The sequence below is a fragment of the Epinephelus fuscoguttatus genome, linkage group LG23 (genome assembly GCF_011397635.1).
Source record: "Epinephelus fuscoguttatus linkage group LG23, E.fuscoguttatus.final_Chr_v1".
NCBI classification, from domain to species: Eukaryota; Metazoa; Chordata; class Actinopteri; order Perciformes; family Serranidae; genus Epinephelus; species Epinephelus fuscoguttatus.
The window spans coordinates 33,083,278-33,104,546 of record NC_064774.1 but is presented as its reverse complement, the minus strand read 5'-3'; the positions used below and the strand labels follow the sequence as shown (position 1 = coordinate 33,104,546).

At 40.1% G+C, this 21,269-nt stretch overlaps 1 protein-coding gene across 2 annotated transcripts in view; it reads right to left on the bottom strand.

Moving 5' to 3' along the window:
* The window catches only part of aco1 (aconitase 1, soluble), a 37,223-nt gene that overhangs the window by 9,342 nt on the left and 6,612 nt on the right, over positions 1 to 21,269 (bottom strand). For both annotated transcript variants that reach the window (XM_049568819.1, XM_049568818.1), the window contains exons 5-16: positions 20,429 to 20,498; positions 18,445 to 18,628; positions 15,806 to 15,945; positions 15,479 to 15,650; positions 13,801 to 13,901; positions 12,946 to 13,062; positions 10,245 to 10,404; positions 9,974 to 10,109; positions 4,816 to 4,900; positions 4,343 to 4,499; positions 489 to 613; positions 278 to 382 (exon numbers count right to left, since the gene is read on the bottom strand). In XM_049568819.1, coding sequence (XP_049424776.1) covers positions 278 to 382; positions 489 to 613; positions 4,343 to 4,499; positions 4,816 to 4,900; positions 9,974 to 10,109; positions 10,245 to 10,404; positions 12,946 to 13,062; positions 13,801 to 13,901; positions 15,479 to 15,650; positions 15,806 to 15,945; positions 18,445 to 18,628; positions 20,429 to 20,498 — 1,552 coding nt within the window. The remainder of the gene's footprint in view (positions 1 to 277; positions 383 to 488; positions 614 to 4,342; positions 4,500 to 4,815; positions 4,901 to 9,973; positions 10,110 to 10,244; positions 10,405 to 12,945; positions 13,063 to 13,800; positions 13,902 to 15,478; positions 15,651 to 15,805; positions 15,946 to 18,444; positions 18,629 to 20,428; positions 20,499 to 21,269) is intronic.

Below are 21,269 nucleotides of genomic sequence, written 5' to 3'. Positions count from 1 at the left end.
CTTAATGCTTCATAACTTATGCAAACACAACTGAACAGTTAGTAGCTTAAATTGAAAAGACACTTGTACCATTGCGTTAGCCTAAATGACTACAGTTACTTTATTATAAAACTCTTAAAATTTGATATTTCCTGGTTCCCACACTTCTGGTAAAAATTATTATCATTAGTTTTTAACACTAAATGACTCTGTTTTAATAATGGCAGCCTTGGCCTTAAGTAACTACAGCAGTTGCATTAGTTTGGGAAGATGTTTGAATTACTGTGTATATATTTACCAAACCATCAAAAAAAGGTGGTGACTTTATGTAGGTTGAATTGGGGTCCCATGTATAGAGTTTGTCAGATGGAGCAACCAGAGAGTTCCAGCGCTCATTCACTTTCTGCAACAATACAACACAGATTGATTCAGTCAATCACACATCTACATCACACTGTAGGAACACTTGCTTGCCAATTTTCTTGTCAACAGACTACAGATTACACTACCTCAATCTTCTCATAGACTTCTTTGAACATTGATGGGATGACAAACGTTCTCTCCACAGCCTGGATCTCTTCCCGTGACGGCCAGATATCCCTCAGGTAAATCTCTCTGCCTTCAGAGTTCGTGCCTACAGAGGAGACACAGGACAAGAGGGCAGAATTTAATATGTGAAAACTATCTTCATCTTATGCATCAAGCTCAAATGTACTTACAGATATTAAACAAAAAAGATTTATATCAAACATCAAAAAGTTAAAATCAAATGTAATTTCCAACACCAAGGCTAACCTGATGACATCACACCAATTACAAAAAATGGTAAATGGTAAATGAACTGCACTTTTATAGCGCTTTCCTAGTCTTCCAAGCACTCAAAGGGCTTTTACACTACAAGTCACGTTCACCCATTCACGCATACATTCACACACTGGTGGCCGAGGCTACCATACATTGTGCCACCTGCTACTCAGTAACCATTCACATGCTCTCACACAGCCATTGGGACCAATTTGGGGTTCTGCATCTTGCCCAAGAATACTTCAACATGTGGTATGGAGGAGCTGGGGATCGAACTGCCAATCTTCCAATTAGTGGATGACCTGTTCTGCTTCCTAAGCTACTGCTGCCCCTTTTCAATGTTACTAGAACAGTTGCATTAGAAAAGAGATGATACAGATACTGTACTCCTGTATTCCTGATACTGTATTATACGTTATATCAGGTTTGACAAAATCCAACTTCAAACTGATGTTTCTTGCATTTTCCACTCGTCGCATTCATCGCCCATTTCATCCATTTTGTCCATTTAATCCATGGGCCACAAAGCTTTAACAGCCCATTTCATACAGAGTCCATTCTTATTATCTTTGTCTTGTACTTCACCTGGATGTTCTTCTTGAAACTGCTCGAGACGACTCTGGCTGGTTTTGAATTTTTAACTTCCTCTTCTGGTGTGACAGCAGATTCACAACACTTTTAATGTCTCTGGAACAAAGTAATCGGGTACCTTCCTCAAGTGGTGTTTGACAACAGAAGGATGGGGGTCCCTGCTGTGTCTGAGCAGATGCAGATATCTGGGGTTGTCCTCAAAATATGTTTTGAGCTTCTCTGAATTGAACAGCTCCTTTTTGATCTCCTTTAGTCTGCCTCTCTTACTGCCCGCTTCGTCCCTGAGTGCATAGTCAGAGCTGAACAGTTTAGTTTGGAGTAAGAAAAATTACTTTAAATTTGACTTGGTCATAGTTGGCGTCATCCTTTCAACAAACCTATGATAACCTATGATTTCTTTTTTTAATGACATTACAGACTCAGCACAGTGAAGAGATATATATTTTATTTCTAATATGTTAAGAACTATTGTTAAACATTGTAGCATAATTCATATTTATTTCTGTTTTATTGAATTTTATTACTTATGTTTACATACTTCTTTTTCATACTCCTTTCGTACTTCTTATAGTTCTCTATTCTTTACATTGGAGCACCTGTAATGAATCAAAATTTTTCCTCATGGATCAATTAAGTATTTCTGATTCTGAAAACATGAGGAAATTATGAATTTTAGAAAGTAAAGTGAACTAACTTTCTCAGTAATTTTCTCCAGAAGTGTACAGTAAAATAACCTTAGATTTGATATGGTCTCAGTCAGGGTCATCCTTAACCAGATTATTATGAACATTTTAGCCAAACTCTGAAGGAAAACATTTAGTCATTTTCATTTTTAGTTTCACTTTAATTCAAAAATTAGGACAGTTTCAATGTATTATAATATCATTTGAGCTGACTCTTTGCATTACTGTGCAGTAAAACTACTTAAATATTATAATTTCATAGGAAGGAACATTTTGAGTAGATATCCATTGCACTTCTCAGCAAACCAACCAACCTTACTGAGACTTATTGCTATTTTTTTTCCCTAATAATTATTATTTTGTATTCATTTTATGCCTGATGAAGGTCTGATGGACATGTGTGCCAAATCTGAAGAAATTCTCTTGAGGTGTTCTTGAGATACCATGTTCACAAGGATGGGATGTACGGACCTACAGACGGACAGACAGACAACCCAAAAACATCATTCCTATATGGCTATTGCTGATACAGAGGCATAAAAACTGGAGTGGGTCAAAAAGTGGCTGGGACTGCCTCTCTCGGGGATGACTTAAGAATTCAAGGCCAGACTTCAGATGACTTAGAATCCTGGGACAAGGTTATCCAAGCAAGTGCACTGACTGTTGCAACAGCAGGGAGGAAGTGGTGTCCAGCTGCTGAGGCAGTTCAGCGGGCAAAAGCTGCACTCAAGCATTCTGACATTGTAGGGAAAGTACAGTTTAGAGGGTCTTCACACAGGGTCAAACAGGCCCCTTTTGGCACAAAGTGACAACTCTCCAGCAAAGGTGAGTATTAGTTGTGAAGGGACTGTAATGACAGGAGGAGATGGTGAGATATGTTTAAGTGGTCAAAACAGGAACAGGTGGGACAACACAGAGAGGAAATCAGCTGTAGAGAGCTATGAAGAAAGAAATGAAATAAGTGTAGTTTTCTTGTGAGAGCTGTCAATAATGTGCTCCAAAGTCCAACAACCTGAACCAGTTGCTTGCTGAAGACCCAGTTTGTCCACTTTGTTGAACAGCATCAAACCTCAAACACATCATTTAATCTTGCTAAACAAGCATGAGTCAGGAAGGTACACAAGGAGGCACACCCAGGAACACAACTCTCCTCCTCTGTCAACTAGGAGAACTGTCATTTCCTTTGAACAGGAGTTACAGACAGCGCTGGAGATGTCAGTACGTTTACATGCACGCAGCAGTCAAGCTTAGCTCATAGCTCGGCTAATCAGTCAAGTCGGACTTCTTGTCTTGTCTGAGTGTAAATGCAGAAGAGAAAATCGAATTTCTGACCAAGTACGTCTGACTCCACCTCGATCGGCAGCGCTGTGTTCTTTTTAATATAGTGTGTTTTGAACTAGTTCCGGTTGACCCATAGAGGAAGCTAACGACAAATGAAGATGGCAGAGATGGATGTAGTTTCCTCATCCGTCCACAAGTACATCTTCTGCTTCACAGTCGCCATGGTGTTTGTTTGTTTGCTGCTGCTATGTCATCTCCTTCTTCTTCTGGGTGAAAGCCCGCAAAAGAAAAAATGGTGCACGCGCAGAACGCCGAGTCCGACTCCAGTCGGACTGAGTGGATACATGCAGCAATAGTTTGATTTTCAATCAAATTATCTAGGTGTGCTAGATGAGCTACGAATAGTTAAATTTCAGTTGGACTAAGCTGTTTACATGCATTTAAAAGTCTGGTTTCAGTCGGACTAAGCCAATAATTCAATTTTCTCAAGCTGCATGTAAACGTACTGAGTGAGTTGGCTCCACCAGAATGAATGACATGGAGCCGCCACTCTTGTGGGCCAACCACCTGCAGGGACTGGCAAGCAATGTGTGCTGGCGGCAGGCAGGGGCTGGCACCCGCCGTGTTGCAGACTCGCTCTAGGTACATGGAACATCACCTCTTTTCGGGGTCTTGTTCACGAGTGAGGGAGGAATGGAGTATAGTGAGCACTGTACTGGATTGTTGTGGTTAAGAGAGAGCTGAGTCAGAAGACAAATCTTTCGATTTACTGGTCCATCTACGTCCAAACCCTCACCTATGGTCGTGGTCACTTGTGCTGTAGTATGTGATGATGGGTGTGAGGGCTTTAATGGTGACAGACCAGCACTTCCACCCACAGCGACGTGCTTCAGCAAGCTCATTATACTGTATGCCTAATTATGTGTGACAATAAATAAAGGGAAGCTTACAGCTAATTGTTTTTTTCTGTGTGGTCCCCCTAAAAAAAACCCCACATCACTCACCAATTGGTTCATTTTCAAAGTCTATCCTTACAGTGCCGGCTATTGCGTAGGCGATGACGAGTGGTGGGGAAGACAGGTAGTTAGCTCTGGTGTTGGGGTGGACTCTTCCTTCAAAGTTTCTGTTTCCTGAGAGGACACCTGCAGCAACCAGATCTCCCTGAAACACAAATCAATAAACACCTCAAAGGATGCAAAGACTGCGCGATTACTGTGTTTTTTTATATTCTGAATTGTATTACTGCTCATATATATACATAGCTTGTAAAAGGGAGAGAGGAGAGATACTTCAGATTGGGAAAAAGTACAAGTGAAATGCAAGAGAGCAATTGTGGATTAGGTGCCTACAATGCCCAAGTAAGCACACAACATTTATGTGTGAAGGATGCCGGGAAAAGGGGAAAAACACTAAATGAGGATGAAAAAGATGTATTGAGTGCTTGAAGATATGAAATGATACAGTAGGGATGTGGTACCTGGGTTATGGCCTCCACCACGGGTTCTGGGAGAGGCCCACTGTTGCCTATACAGGTCATGCAACCATAGCCAACAACCTCAAAGCTAACAGGAGAGACAAAACGATTATTTACAAAGTAAGCATATTATCTTCAAAGAGCTTCATACTAACTTTGGCTGACTGTGACAAAAATCACATGACCATCATGAGCACTGGGCAAGACTACTCCAAATATATATAAAGCTTTATTGCAGACACAGGTCCATATATCACAACATACAGTATAAATAGTATAAAAAAGGAGATACAAAAATACAAAAATTGTGCATATCATAAGATATACAAGCTATTGCACCAATGCCGTCTCAGCCTAGAAGTGAATCTATAGCAGCTTTTCAGGGGGCTGACTAGGGCTTCTATTATGTGGTTCTCTGACTTGTCCAGGCGACACATAAAACTAAACATCAGCTGTCTTAAGAGTGCCTCACAGGTTGGCACTCTAGTGGACACGAACAATTGACTGGCACTATGCCACCTAGGGACACAAAGCAGCAGCCTCTTTGCATCATTGTATGCTACCTTGAGCCTCTGCATACTCTTTTTCTTATAGTTAGACCACAATTGAGCAGTATATAACGGTGTGATGTAGGTTCTGAACAGGGAACACTTCACAGAGTCAGAGCACATAGAAAACTTCCTTATAAGCATGTTAGCTTGAGAGTAAATTTTACAGCGCTGTCGATATAGGTCTTTGTCATCCGTCCAGTCATCGGAAATGACATGACCTAGGTATTTAATTTCCTCACACACAGCAAGAGGACTGTCTGACAAATAAAAGGTCGGAAAAGTTGATTTCCTGTCCCCATCGCTTCTAACTATCATTATGTGGCTTTTCTTAGCGTTATATTTTATGTCATGATCAAGGCCATACTGAGAGCACACCTTCAACATCTGCTGCAGTCCAGCACTATATGGACTGAGCAGGACCAGGTCGTCTGCATACATAAGATGATTAACAATAGTGTTGCCCACAAGACAGCCAGTTTTTAACCTATTTAACTGATTTTATAATTCATCCAAAATACATTAAATAAAATAGACAAAATTCCTCCTTGCCGCACTCCGTTACTAATACAGAATGGAGCAGATACAACATTGTCCCATTTAACCTGAAACGTTTGATGGGCATACCAAAACACTAAAATTCTCACTAAATTTAGGGACACCTCTATCTAGCAATTTTACAAATAATTGCTCATGGTCAGGCGGCACGGTGGTGTGGTGGTTAGCACTCTCGCCTCACAGCAAGAGGGTTGCCGGTTCGATCCCGGGTGTAGGAGCCCTTCTGTGCGGAGTTTGCATGTTCTCCCTGTGTCAGCGTGGGTTCTCTCCGGGCACTCTGGCTTCCTCCCACAGTCCAAAGACATGCAGACTGGGGACTAGGTTAACTGATAACTCTAAATTGTCCGTAGGTGTGAATGTGAGCGTGAATGGTTGTTTGTCTCTATGTGTCAGCCCTGCGATAGTCTGGTGACCTGTCCAGGGTGTACCCTGCCTCTCGCCCGATGTCAGCTGGGATAGGCTCCAGCCCCCCCGCGACCCTCAAGAGGATGAAGCGGTTAGAAGATGAATGAATGAATGAATGAATGCTCATGGTTAATTCTATCAAATGCCTTGGAGGCATCAATAAAGCAATAAAGCATAGGAATACAGATGAATTAAGGCTTGTGTACTTAAATACAATCTCTTTAAGAGCATAAATACACAGGTCAGTTCCATGTTTTCTTTTGAAACCAAGCTGATTGTCAGTAGTAAGAACATACATTTCTAGCTTTGTTAACAGTATTTTCTCCAGTACTTTCGACAAGATACTGGCTAATGCAATAGGTCGATAATTGTCTATACTGTTAAGCTTACCAGCCTTGTCTTTAAGCACGGGCACTAACATCACAGACATAATAGAATTGGGCAGAACACCATGAACCAAAAAACCAGTAAAGCACATGGAAAGCCAAAGCGACTGGGACACGCTCTTTGACCTCATGGGAGCTATAGGGTATCACACAAGTACTGTCAATATATAGTAAATCATTTCCAAATAGGAGGCATCTATTTTAGGTATTTTATTGAGGATCTTTTCAGGAATTGTTAAATTATAATTCTCACCCATATCATTCCAAATATATTTCAGATTATGGGCGCCACAGTGAAACAAATCAATCATATATATATATATATATATATATATATATATATATATATATATATATATATATATATATATATATATATATATATATATGATAGCGCACGCGCTATTGAGCCTTTTAGAAAGTGCAGACCAGAATTACTGCGAATGTGCTGTATCCCAGTGATATGAGGCAATATGGTGCCATGACTTCTCTTTTTTTTACCTCCTTGAGTTCATTATGGGATAGGCCAGCAGATGGAGCTACTTTTGCTGAATGAAAAGCTTCAAAACAATCCGTTATCCTCAGCACAGTTACTTCATAGAGATTCCGTGGCTTTTGACAATTTTGTCTGTCCGTCACTACTCTATCATTTCTTTTACTGTGATGGCTATCTCTGTATTATCATCTCAATTCAATTCAATAAGCTTTATTGGCATGACATTTCATAAATGTTGCCAAAGCACATTTACAGTTTAAGACAGTGAATTCAATTAACTGCAATGGAATATGTAAGGTAATTAAATTATTAGAGAAACAAACGACAACAATGCATAAATACAAAATCATAGACATACAACGTATTAAGTGAAGGAGGAAATAAAAGGCATGAGGAGAAGAACTATATGTTGTTGTTTGGTTTTCTCCTAGGCTGCGACATTCACCGATATATCTCGCTGCTTCTGTGGCGGTGACACTATTTACTCCAGAGAGTGTATTAAAATCTTGGAGTTTACATGTCATTTTGGTAAAGAACTTTGTTCTGATGTCTTCATATGTGCTATTATTGTAGCAGGAAATCTTGCTCTGTCTCCACTTGTCTCTGTGGACAAACCTGACACAGCTTGTCCTCTCTAGGCAGCCAGGTCTGCCTGTGTCTGCCAGTCTCTATGGCCAGGCTGTGATAACTGATAGCCCTTTTCGACAGTCATGGGCTGGCTTGGCTTGGTTTAGTTTGGGTCATCGGCCCAACACATTTGCATTTCCATTACAACAGGGATACCTACTTGAAGCTGTGTTTTAACTGATGACGGCTTGTCTTAAGTGATGACGTTTAAAAGCAGCGGGCTGATCCACAGCTAAAGTGATAGTGAACATGAAACAGTGAAATAAAGCAGCTATATGAAGTACAAACAGAATGCAGGACAGAACCGAGAAGGTCCATCTCTGGCGCAACTTGGCATGGCATGGCATGGCATGGGATGGCGTGTCTAAATTGATAATGGAAACGCAGGGCGGCATGGCTTGACTCAGTGTGGCCAAAAGAGACAGTGGAAAAAGCCGACGAGTTTGTGCATAGGTAGTGTCTTTCTCAGTTTCTGATCTGTCACAGCGGTCAGAAAGTTTGCCATTAGCCCCTTTTCCACCAACATTTCCAGGAACCTTTATGACCAGGAATTTATTTACCTGGGTAAAAGAATTCCTGGTAATCTGTGTGGTTCGCGTTTCCACCGCAACTCAAAGTTCCGGAAGATGTATTCAAATTAGCATGATGACGTAGATGATTAGGCGTGTGTCCTGTATTTGGCTCTGCCAACTTGTATACTGGTAACATTAGTGCTGGTAGAGAGAGGAGGGGCTGTTTGTCTCAGTCAGCTGCTCAGTTTAAAAGTATTTTAAGATACGTGTCAAACTAAGTTAGTCTATATACAGACAGCTGTCATTTGAGCTTATTAGTAACAATTCGCTATCAGCTGAACCAGTGTGCTGTCCTTGTGTAAGACATAACGTTACTGGGAGTGGATGAGAGACTGTGGACGCATATTGAATATTGCTGTCTACATGTCTACATGTTAATGCTTGCTGAACTCATGTATTGATAAAGTATTGGCTTCTTACTCGCTAAGGTTAAATTTCACTGTAGCTGCTCGAGTCATTTTCCAGTTATCTTCACTTCGTTTCATCGGGGCCGCTTGGCTGTTAACCGGTTACCTTGTTGCGTCGGTGTATGTGTGTGTATGTGGAGGAGTTCAGCACCGGCACAGAGAGCAGAGGAGAACTGATACCGCCAGCGCTTCTCAATACTACAGTCTTTGATAATTTAGCCCCAGGGCTAATTTGGTACCGGGTTTCGGCACCCATCCTTAATCAAAACACAAACGAAGTGAAGCTTGTAGAAAATGAAATAAAGTTTGCAGCGGCTGCCTGTGCCAGGAAGTGCGGAACGCTGCAAGTGTGTGTCCCACCAATCAGCGTTGTTTGACACACCGCCCTGCCCCTCAAGAATTCCGGGTAATCTGAAAAGTCCTACACCCTACTAGGTAAGTTTTTTCAAAATCCCAGGTAATTGATAAAAGTTCCTGCGGTGGAAAAGGGGCTATTCTGTACGGTCTGCTTAGGGCCAAATAGCACTGAAGTTTGTTTTGGGTTTTGTCATCCAATAGTTGATGTAACTTTCTTTTTCTTCTGCTGTAATTTGGTCAGGCTGGACTGTTAGAGAAGGTAAGCCTCAGGACCAGCTGGTCGAGAGGACCCCCCCCTTTGAATCTCTCTGGTAAGTATAATGCTGTTTTACTATGCCGATAAATAGGCTAGCTGGCTGCTAGCTGGGGGAAGGGGGGGGGGGAATTCATCTCCCATGTTGTAATAGTTTTATGTAGGCTACTGTCTTTATGAGAGACACAGAGAGAGAGAGAGACCACATGTATGGGGGAGATTACAGGAGATTAGTGTGCGTGTTTTTCTGTTAATCACATTTGATCACCCAGTTACACATGCAGCCCTACACCACAGTTGCACTGCACTGTTTTTGCCTTCCATGAGCTAAATCCATCCAGCAGAGCAAACTTTGATCAAAAGGTGAGGAAAAAAGCTAGTAAGTAGACCTTGGGTTTTTTTATGTTTGCAAGTTTGTTTTGTTTATGTGTCCAACAACTGTTTTCCAGGCTCAACACATAAAGTGTCTTTGTCTTTCCCACATGAATGAACATGTCAGAGATCATCCATACATAAAAACAACTGACTGACTGAGGTGTTTGAGCAGCTTACCCCAGCTGAGAGAGGTAGTCCATTACACCACTTTCCTTCAGATAGTAGGTGACAACTCCACTGCCAGGTGATAGGCTGGTCTTTATGTACGGCTTCACACTCAAGCCACACTCTATTGCTTTTTTCGCAAGGAGCCCTGAAAGAAGAACATTTATCATTAATAACTGTGTCAAATACCCTGGAGGAGTAAACATTTCCCTCAGTCCCCATCCTGATTACGAATCACCTCTCAGAACCCCATGAACCCCCATGAGAAGTACTGTAAACCCACCTGCTCCAAGCATGACAGATGGGTTGCTTGTGTTGGTGCAGCTGGTGATAGCAGCGATGACCACTGAGCCATGGCTTAACGTATACTCATTTCCATTAAACTGGAAGGGCACCACAGTGCTGTGACGCTCAGAAGCCACCTGGAAACCCTTGAAACCTTGCTGAAAAATATCACAAACCAACATGAAATCATTTACTCTGTAAAGTCAACCAGTGCTCTGAGAGTAACAGCAATACAGTCATGGACACAAGTTCAAGCTATTACTGACAAAAAGGGCTGCGTGTTGTTTGAACTTTTTTGATACATAAGCAAACAAAATACTTGAGTTTTTGTAGCCATGCCAGGACTTCATGTTTTTATAAAACCGTTCTTCAATTTTGGGTAACCCATTTTTTTCATTTAACAAAAAAAGCAACAAGGAACAAGAGAAATTTAAAAAGTTGAAGTGAAAATATTAAATGCTGTCCAAGCAGAAGGAGCTGTATGAGTCAAAGTCTAAAATTGGCAATATTTGATTTAAATCAGGAACTATCTGATTAAAGTAGAATTACTGCCTTGTGGTTGCCTCCACAAACCGGTCAATTTACTGCCATGGCAAAAGAATAAGTGGGGACTCCCTACCACTGAAGCTGTCATTAAGTCAGAATATGTGTCCATTCCCTGATTACCTAGTAAGTTATTCATATTCCTTTAGTCTGTAAGAGTCCATTGATCAAATCAATAAAAAGCGTTTTTCATGAAAATTAATCCAAGCTGTGTGTACAGTTTTAACAGGATAAAGTGGTGTTGTGCTGGTACGCCGGGTGACATAATCCTCAAAAGTCATAATGCTCTCTCTCTCTCTGATGCCCCGTCTGTCGAGGCTAGATCAAATGAATGATTCATAAATGATATGTTATCTGAAGCCTCATTTCTATACAAGTAATATTTATACTGGTTCAAATAAACAATTCGATCGTATTTCCCATCTTTGCTGAGAAACAGTTTTGTTTAAAAGGAATTAAAGGCCTATGCCATATAGATGCCTGCCCCAACAATAAGCCTGTTGAGTTTTGTGATTTAAGCAAATAATTGCCTGGGCAACCCTTTTTCCATGACAAAAATGAGACAATGGTGAGCTAAAAATATATCTCGATAATAAAAACCAAGACAAAATATATGTTTTTTGCTGACAAGACATGATGAAAATGTTCAATGTTCAATGTTCAAATGCCGCATGATGGACGGGTTGGCAAACTCCAGTAAATAGTTTATTTATTGAAAGCTCAACATCTCTCTATTTATGGTCTCAAAAAATTTTTGAGACCATAAATAGAGAGATGTTGAGCTTTTCAAATGATGATCATGAAGTGTGTGTTTGTCAATCACCCCTTAAACCTGTCAAAAACTGCTGGAGAAATGACAGTTTGTAAGTGTGTAGAAATGATTTGTAAAACTGTAAATGACATCTTTATACAACCTGTCAGCTTGATTCTAATTTCTGATACATGAATTAGTCTCACTGGATTAGTTTAAAGGTTAAAAAAACATAAAGAACACATAATTACTAAAAGTTGACTAAAATATCATGAATTTTCATCGTCTAAAACGCTTTGAAATATCAGCAACTTAAACAGTTTGAATTTTCATTGACTGAAATGTTTTAAATTTTTGTCGACTAAAATGTTTTGAGTTTTCGTTGACTAAAACAATGAAGGACAAAAAGAATAAAATGTGACTAATGAGCATTTTCATCTCAAGACTAAGACTAAATCTGAAACAGCTGTCAAAATTAACACTGTATGAACAAGGGGGTTTGGGGTAGATCTGGGTCGATCTATGTTTTTGCCAGTCCAGTCTGGTGTATGAGCTTAAACCAGTTTGATTTAATGCGAACCAGCTGAACAACATCAACCTGTGCTGACTGTGTCATGGCACTAAATCCAACTCATTACATTAGTAATAAGTCTAACAACGTGATGAACATAACTTTATGTGTGTTTAAACCGACTCATGAAGACAACAGTGTCTGACAGGTTGTGAGCCGAGCACAATAACATGGGATCAAATTTCAGTTGAGGTGGAAGGGGCAGAGCTGTGCATGCCCTGTTTGTTTACTAGAAAGTTCATGAGTTGACTGGGGTGATGAGAGAAGACAAAGCAGAGTTAGTCTTTCAAGAAAACCAAAACTGCACCAATATGTCAACATTTTGGATGTGAGGCCGACATAATAGGTGTTCTAACTGGCTGCATGGAATGCGTTGCCCTTCAGAGCTCAACTTCTGTAGGACGGCTTGTTACAAATTTTAGGCTACCTGTGGCTTGCTTTGAAAGCAATGCAATGAACGAGAAACAGCTGATTCATAAAGCTGAATTGAAGAATTATCCATACAATGCAAATGTAAGAAGATAGCAACTTGGCAATAATAGTTGGATGCTAGTTTAAGTTTAGCACAGTGTCATTTTGTTCCATTCCGGAACAGCTACTGAGTCAAGTGTGTAAAATTCTATATAACCGGCCCAACCCCAGATTGGGGTTCCTCCCCCTGGCAATTTTGATCAACACTTAATTCGCATTCTGGTGAATTGTTGTACACCAATTCGTTGTGGAAATTACATTAAAATTAAGAAGGCTCTGCCACAATAATGGATGTATTTTGAGGACAAATGTAAACGATTTAAATTTAAAGAAGGACATGTCCCCCCCATAATCTACACCTACCTTTGCTCCCAGGCAGTCTTCAAAGTCGGTTTTCATGTTGGACACAGAGATTCTGTCCTGAGGTCTTTTGGGTCCGCTGCAGCAGGGGAGCACTGTACTCAGATCCAGCTCTACAACCTGATGGTGAGAAAAAAAGATCAGGATGTACTAGTATTGGTGGTTCATTTTACATATTTGCTTTATCATTCATTCATTTTGCATAACCGCTTCTCCTATAAGGAGTTGCGGGGGGCTGGAGCCTAACCCTACTGACATTGGGCTAAAGGTGGGTTACACCCTGCCTGGACAGGTTGCCACACTGTTACAGGGCTGACACACAGAGACAGACAACTATTCACACTCACATTCACACCTACGGCCAATTTAGAGTCACCAGTTAACCTGCATGTCTTTGGACTGTGGGAGGAAACCGGAGTACCTGGAGAAAACCCATGCTGTCACGGGGAGAACAGGCAAGCTCTGCACAGAAGGGCTACACCACCCCAGGTTTGAACCACGGGAGTGGGGAGATCGAACCCTCTTGCTGTGAGGCCACAATGCTGACCACTGCCACTGCCATGCCGCATGGTCATAACTAGGCAATTCCTACTTTTCTGCTTATACATTTATCTTGCATATTTAAACATCTCATCTTTATTTTATCTACTTTATGATATTCATCACATTTTTGTGCTTGGTATGATGTTACAGCTTGCATAAAAAAAAAAAGAAGAATCAAATCTTGATACCCTGGTATGCTGTTATGACCATTATGGGGATGGGGATGTTTTGCTCTGTTAAGGTATTGTTAATCAGCCTGGGCTGAACAATTTCTGACAAAAACTGCAAAAAGGTAAAAATGCTGTAGAGACAGACCTGAGTGAAATCTGGATCCTGAGAGACATCATTGTAGTCTCTGAACATGCCCACTGCCTTCAGGTACTTTGAAATGAAGGCCAGCTTCTCTGCTTCTCGCCCTGAATACAAAAACATGGAACAAACCTTGAATAACCTTTTTTGTAATTAATCCAAGAGATGTCTTAAAGGGAAACTGAGGTATTTTTCAACCTGGGACCCTATTTCCCATGTTTTTGTTTTTAAGTGACTCGTGGGAACAACTATTTTTGGAATTGGTCTCGTATTGAGAGAGCGCTGCAGCCAGCAGCAGCAAAACAGACAACATTATGGAAAGGATTCTAACATAGAATTGAAATGTTTTTCTGTACATTTCACTTGTTCTGGTCCGTTTTGTGTCCAAGTCTTTAAAAATCCAACATTGGCATAAGACATATCAAAGTGCTAGACTTAAACTTAAAAGACTCTTGTAACAACAATAAAAAATACTCATCTCTTTTTGACTCTTCATTTAGAACATCAAAGTGATGAAATTAAATACTGCTGAATACATAAAAACAGAATGTAAAGTTACAGCTCTACAATAAATAACACATACACAGACCATCTTGCTGGTCTGAAGTTAAGCAGCTGTAAATCAGTGGATGTTTCATTTCCTATGAATTTTTCACAATACAAGTCTAGCATTGTTTTGTTATTTAATCACTTTTATTGTGAAGCAGCAAAAACAGGAAATATGGAGGTTTCATCTGCACTTTACTTTTCTTTATCTGAAAGTGAACATGAAATGGCTAAATAAAGAAGATATCTGAAAGTACAAACAGCAACGCAGAAGAGAAACTAAACTTCAAACCACAGAGATTCAGTTCAAAGCTACAAAAGATCTGAACATAAAGATACTTTTAAATAGTTGAACCACAACTAACGCTTGTTGGAGGAGGACGAGCCTGTCAGCTTTGGCTCAACTAGTTTGGGGTCGACATCAGTCTATCTTTGGTTTTAGGTTAATTGCAATAATAAATGACACTTGTTTGGAAGATGTATTGTACTTACAGTAATGTAACAAGAGGCTGTTACCTCAAGTAACATCACCTGTGTCGTTCTCTCTCCTTTCTTTCTGGCCCATGATGAGTGAAAGGAAACAAAAGTAAAGGCTCTTACACTGAGCTAAAATGAAACTAGTTCCAAAATTTGCTGTTCCCACAAGTCACCGAGACACAAAATCTTAAGTCAGTTATTGAACAATGCAAAGTAGCTCTGTAACAGTACTTTTCGACATTTGTGGAGTGTTGGTATACTGCTAAGTGCTTGCTGCTTTAAAAAATCCCAACATGGTGGAAATCAGATCTTGCGTACACTGATGGGGCTGAAGTAAACATGTTAAGTTGAATACGTCTATCAGTTATATGTCAAGTCAAATGCATAGCTTAGAACATGAAAATAAAGCCACCTCATGAGTGGAAGGCAACACACACACCACTTGTTTTGTCTCACTTGTGATGTAGGGAATCCAATTTCACAAAGATCAGATTTCAAAGAAAACAGGTGAATTCCTGTATGCACTTATAACCTTTGATTTAATTCATTTAAAAAAAAAAGTGTTGACATTTCAGTCATTAGGACCTTTCTCAAGACATACAGTAAAGCCACCTGAACTAGTATGCAGTATTATCTCCATACCGTACAGCCTGGCACTCACCTGTCTGCTCCAGGTACTGAATGCTGACCTCGTCCACGGGGAAGAAAGCTGCTGTGGCTCCATACTCTGGACACATGTTGGAGATGGTGGCTCTGTCAGCGATGGACAGCTGAGCAACACCAGGGCCGAAAAACTCGACAAACTTTCCTACAACACCAACTTGACGGAGGTGCTGTGATGTGGAGGGGAAAGGATGTCAGATTGTGATGCTGAATACAAAGGAATTACTCCAAAGAATCAACATGTCTCCACATACCTCTTACTTATTATCTTACTTTGAAAGTTAGATTGGTAAATCGTTCAAGCTGTTAAAGTGATTGTAATTACCTTAGTAACAGTGAGGACAATGTCAGTGGAGGTAATGAACTTGTCTGGGATCCCGGACAGCTTGTATCCCACCACCTCAGGCAGTACCATGCTTATTGGCTGACCCAGCATAACAGCCTCTGCCTCAATTCCACCAACACCTGATGAATTTATGACAGATCTAATTTAGAACCTCATCATCAATGATCAATTCAAGTAAGATTGTCACCACAGACATATATATGCAGACGCAGCATTGACTGTGTCAGCCCATTGCAGCGACGCGTTAGCGGTGCGGCCATATTGGCGAGGTCAGACATGCCTGTACACAAATGCAAGTAAACAGGAGAGCTGCAATTTTTCTTGATTAAAAACAACAACAACTTGTAATGTTTTTGTTTTTTTTTCCCCAAACAGTGGCAATGAGTACTTTTAAAATCTACATTGGTATATGATCTACATGCAGTGGAAAAAAAGTTTTGACCGTAGTTAAATAGAATCTGAATATTTAGGCTAAAATTACTGCTGGACGATCAATAGAGGAATGTGTGTTAGGCTTACATAAACTGAATTTCTTACGTTTTGTAAAATTGTCATAAGGAATTGTAAAAAACTCACATTTGTCAAGCATAAATTTGGGTTATTTTCCATGGTCAGACATCAATTTATAATGTAATTTTATATGGATGTGGACAACTTATCTACTTGCTAGCACAGTAGCTAGCTAACACTGGCTGCCATCAAGTCCTTGATATTAACGGAATGTGGTAACTTTTACTGCTACTCATTTAAGAAAGGCCACGGCAAGAAAGCTTTATTCGGATAATCAAACGACCAATAAATCACAGAGTATTGTTTCTGGTTGCCAGCGTTAGCCATAGCTAATGTAGCTACCGGGCTAACGTAGCTGGCCGGGTAATGTTAGGTAGCCTGCCTCCTGCCTGGATGGAGACGGGAACCTATTTGAATGCCAATATGTACTATAAACGAAGAATATGTTTCCTTTCTAAAATGAACAGCAGAGAAAGTCATCATATTCTGGTATGGTCAAGCAGTTAACACTATTAAGTAGAAAATGTTAGCTGGATAGCGTGCTAGCAAGTTGGTAAGTTGTCTATTGCCACATTAAATTAAACTATATAGGGACATCTCCACAAGTACTTAACCGTGGCCGAATTCATGTTTGACAGACAGGGTTTTTTATAATTCCTCATGACATTCAATCATGTTTAAATGCATAAGTAATTCAGTTCATATAAGCCTGACACACACTCCTCTATAGGGCATCCAGCAGTGACTAAAGCCTGAATATTAAGATTCTATTTAACTACAGACAAAACCTTTTTTCTATTGCATGTAGATCATAAACCCATGTATATAAAACCACTCACTACAATTGGCTGAGGAAAAAAAACATTATGGGTTTTTTTTTTCTAAACAAGACAAATGCAGCTCCCCAGTTTGCTTGCATTTGTTTACAGACCAAGTCTGACCTGTTGACACATGATTCAGCGGCCAAATAAGGCATCTATGTTTCTGTATTCATAGCACCATTTCCACCAAGCAGTCCAGTACCGTTCAGAATGCATTTTTTCCATTTCTACTGTGAAAAGTTGTGGATGGCACCAATAGAACTGTTCCTTACCATCCCCAATTTTGGTCACACCTCTGTTGGGGTACATACAGTAGCAAACAGAACTGGTACTAAAAGGTGGAGCTGTGAACACTGCAGTCCATTGACTGGTCAATAGAGGATTGTAACTCTGCTCAGGGCTGAGTTGTGGCTGGTTTTGAAGCTTATGTAACCACTGTTCATACCGTGAAAGGTTTTACAGACATGAGTAAACTATAATTATAAAATGAAATGTTTTGCAGCCTCTAGCAGCAGCTGCAAGCTGAAAAAAAAAAACCTCAATCCCCTGGGCCGACTGCTGGCAACTGTTACATTTACTTGTAATGTTACTCAATGCATGAGTTAATGACATGAGTCAATCAACACAACTTAAATTCCAATATGACAACTTTGACAATTCCATTAGTTTTTATTGTCTCTCTTAGATGACATGCACTTTAAGTAATGAGTGGATCTTCAAATGTTTAAAAATATATATTACTTGTTACTGGATTTTGTGAACTGCATATATTCTAATTCTCACTTGGGGGGAAAAAAAGCATTGCGGAACATCGTTCCGGTGGGCTGCGGCAACACTAAACCCCTGCACTAGCCTGAGAAGGACTAAATGCACAAACGCGCTATTCTTACATATCACATGTAGAGAGACTCTCACTCCTGTTCTGTTTTGTTCTTAAAATGTCAGCGTGCAATCCCATTCTGTGGACAATAAATGAGATGCAGACTTCTATCTGTGTCACTATTTTAGAGGAAATACAGTGAGTGCTGGATGGAGCTGTGAGTGACACAACCCCACCCACATTTAAGAGTACTGGTTGCGATGGAAACGCTAAACAGACCTAGGTACTATGTGTGAAGGGTTACTTCTGGTTCCAAAGATACCTTACAGAAAGTGTTTGGTGGAAACGGGACTTATGTTAATCATGTTATCATTGGCTAGAGGTTTATCCATTACGCTGCAGTATGCACTGAGCCTTACGAAGGACTTCTACTGATGATGATGACCTACTTATGATCACTGTCTTACCCCAGCCCAGGACTCCCAGTCCATCAATCATTGTGGTGTGGGAGTCAGTGCCCACCAGGCTGTCAGGGTAGAAGTACCCATCATGGTTAAACACCACTCTGGCCAGGTACTCCAGGTTGACCTGGTGAACAATCCCTGAACCAGGAGGAATGATTCGCATGTTCCTGAAGGCTTTGGAGCCCCACTGAAAAAGGAGAGACAACATGTTAAAAAATGTCTTCATGCACAAAATAATTTCTTAAAGAAAAACATCTCATGTTGGAGGTCCTGCGGGGGAAAAAACCCAAACCATTACCATGTGTTCTGGCACTGCCTACTGCTCCTGAGCTAAAGAACAGAAAAGTTGCTTAAAGTTCCGATTCTGATTAGTTTTGTGACGTTGTACGTGGGTCTGAGACTAGACATTGTTGACGGATTTTCAAATAAATACATGTTTAATATTTTACTGACAGCGAGTAAGAAAGCTCTCATGAGAAAATGGATGTCAACAGACACACCCATGATTGAAGAATGGATTGATGTAATCCATAGCCCGTTTTCCACCAACATTTCCAGGAACCTTTACTTCAAGGAATTTATTTACCTGGGTAAAAGAATTCCTGGTAATCAGTGTGGTTTGCATTTCCATTGCGCCACAAAGTTCCAGAAAATGTATTCAAATCAGGCTTATGACGTAGATGATTCGGCGTGTGCATTATATTTAGCTCCGCCAGCTTTCTGGCTGGTAACATTGTAACATTAGTGCTGGTGTAGAGAGGAGGGGCTGTTTGTCTCCGCCAGCAGCTACGTTTAAAAGTGTTTTAAGATAAGTGTCAAACTAAGTTAGTCTACATACAGACAGCTGTCATTTGAGCTTTTTTGTAACAATTCGCTATCAGCTGAACTAGCGTGCTGCCTAAACTAGCATGTACTACATAACTTAAGTGTCGGTGGACGAGAGACTGTGGAGGGAGCATACTGAATATTGCTGTCTGCATGTTTACATGTTTATTCTTGCTGAACACATGTATTGATAAAGTATTGGCTTCTTACTCATTAAGGTTTAATGTCACTTATAGTAACGAGTGTAGCTGCCATCAACTTGAGTAATTTTTGAGTTATCTTCACTTTGTTTCCACCGCAGCCGCTCAGCTGTTCACAGGTTACCTTGTCGTGTAGGCATGTGTATGTGAATGTTTGTGTATGTGGAGCAGTTCAGCGCCAGCACAGAGTGCAGAGGAGAGACTGCAGGATGATAATGAATTAAATCAAAATGTGTAAAAGTACCGATAAAAGAACCGATACTGCCAGCGCTTATCACTACTATGGTCTTTGATAATTTAGCCCCAGGGCTAATTTAGTACCATGTTTCGTACCCATCCTTAATCAAAACACAAACGAAGTGAAGCTTGTAGAAATGAAATAAAGTTTGCAGCGGCTGCCTGTGCCAGGAAGTGTGGAACGCTGCAAGTGTGCGTTCCACTAATTAGCGTTCTTCAGCAAACAGCCCCGCCCCTCAAGAATTCCGGGGAATCTGATAAGTCTTACCTCCCTACTAGGTACTTTTTTCAGGGAAAGTTTGGGGTTGAGGGAAAGTTTTTTCCCTAGGTAATTTCGGTGGAAACACCCCAAGGTTTTTATAATTCCCGCGTAAATGAAAAAAATCAATATTTGTTTAATTCTTCCTGCCTAATGTTGTTTACAATGCAGGTGTTCTCAAGAGCTGAAATTTTAAGTATATAAAGTATATATATATACTATAAAGTATAAATAAAAATAAGTATAAATGTTAAATTATTTTTTATCTATTATAACACTAAAGCCATCTCTGCATATATGAATAGTCATACAACAAATATTTTACTTTTAATTGCTATATTACTTTGTTTTTGAAAAAAAAAAAAAAAAACAGAGGGGAAAAAAGAAAACTTTGCAATTATAATGTGCTGTAAGACTTTTTTTAGTAACCCAAGCATCAGACATTGAGTATGTTCAAATGTCATACCTTTAAGAACTGAAATCTCTCTCTGTTGCGGTCAAACTCCAAATCCTGGTTTTTCTGAAGGCTGTCAGACCTATAAGAAAAAGAGCCAGTGTGTATACGTTGTAGAGAAAGATACTAGTATCACACAGTTGTTAAGAGTCACAGCAAGCTTAGGAAAGGATCAAAATGTACTGTGGCATCCACAAGTTTGGGTACCCTTGGGCAAAATTTTGTTTACTGTGAACAGTTAAGTGAGTAGAAGATGAATTGATCTCCAAAAGGTAAGAAGTTAAAGATGAAACATGCTTTTGAACATTTTAAGCAAGATCAGTGTATTAGTTTTGTTTTGTACAATTTTAAAGTTAAAAAAGGAAAGGAGCACTATGAAAAGGTTTGGGCCGCCAATACATATGAGCTCTCAGCTCATATGGTCTCTCAGAGACCATAATTAGCTTGTTAGGGCTCTGGCTTGTTCACAGTCATCGTTAGAAAAGCCAGGTGATGCAAATTTCAAAGCTTTATAAATATTTTGACTCCTGAAACCTTGTACCAAAAATCAACAGCCATGGGCTCCTCTAAACAGCTGCCTAGAACTCTGAAAACTAAAATAACTGAATCCCACAAAGCAGGAGAAAAATATAGGAAAATAGCAAAGTGTTTGTAGGTAGCTGTTTCCTCAGTTTGTTAGAAAGGCAAATTAAATCGTCGTTTGACTGTAAAAAGACCTGCAGGACAATTTATCGGACTCTGGAGTGGTGGTGCACTGTTCTACTGTGTAGTGACACCTGTACAAATATGACCTGCATGGAAGAGTCATCAGAAGAAAACCTTTCCAATGTCCTCACCACAAAGTTCAGGATCA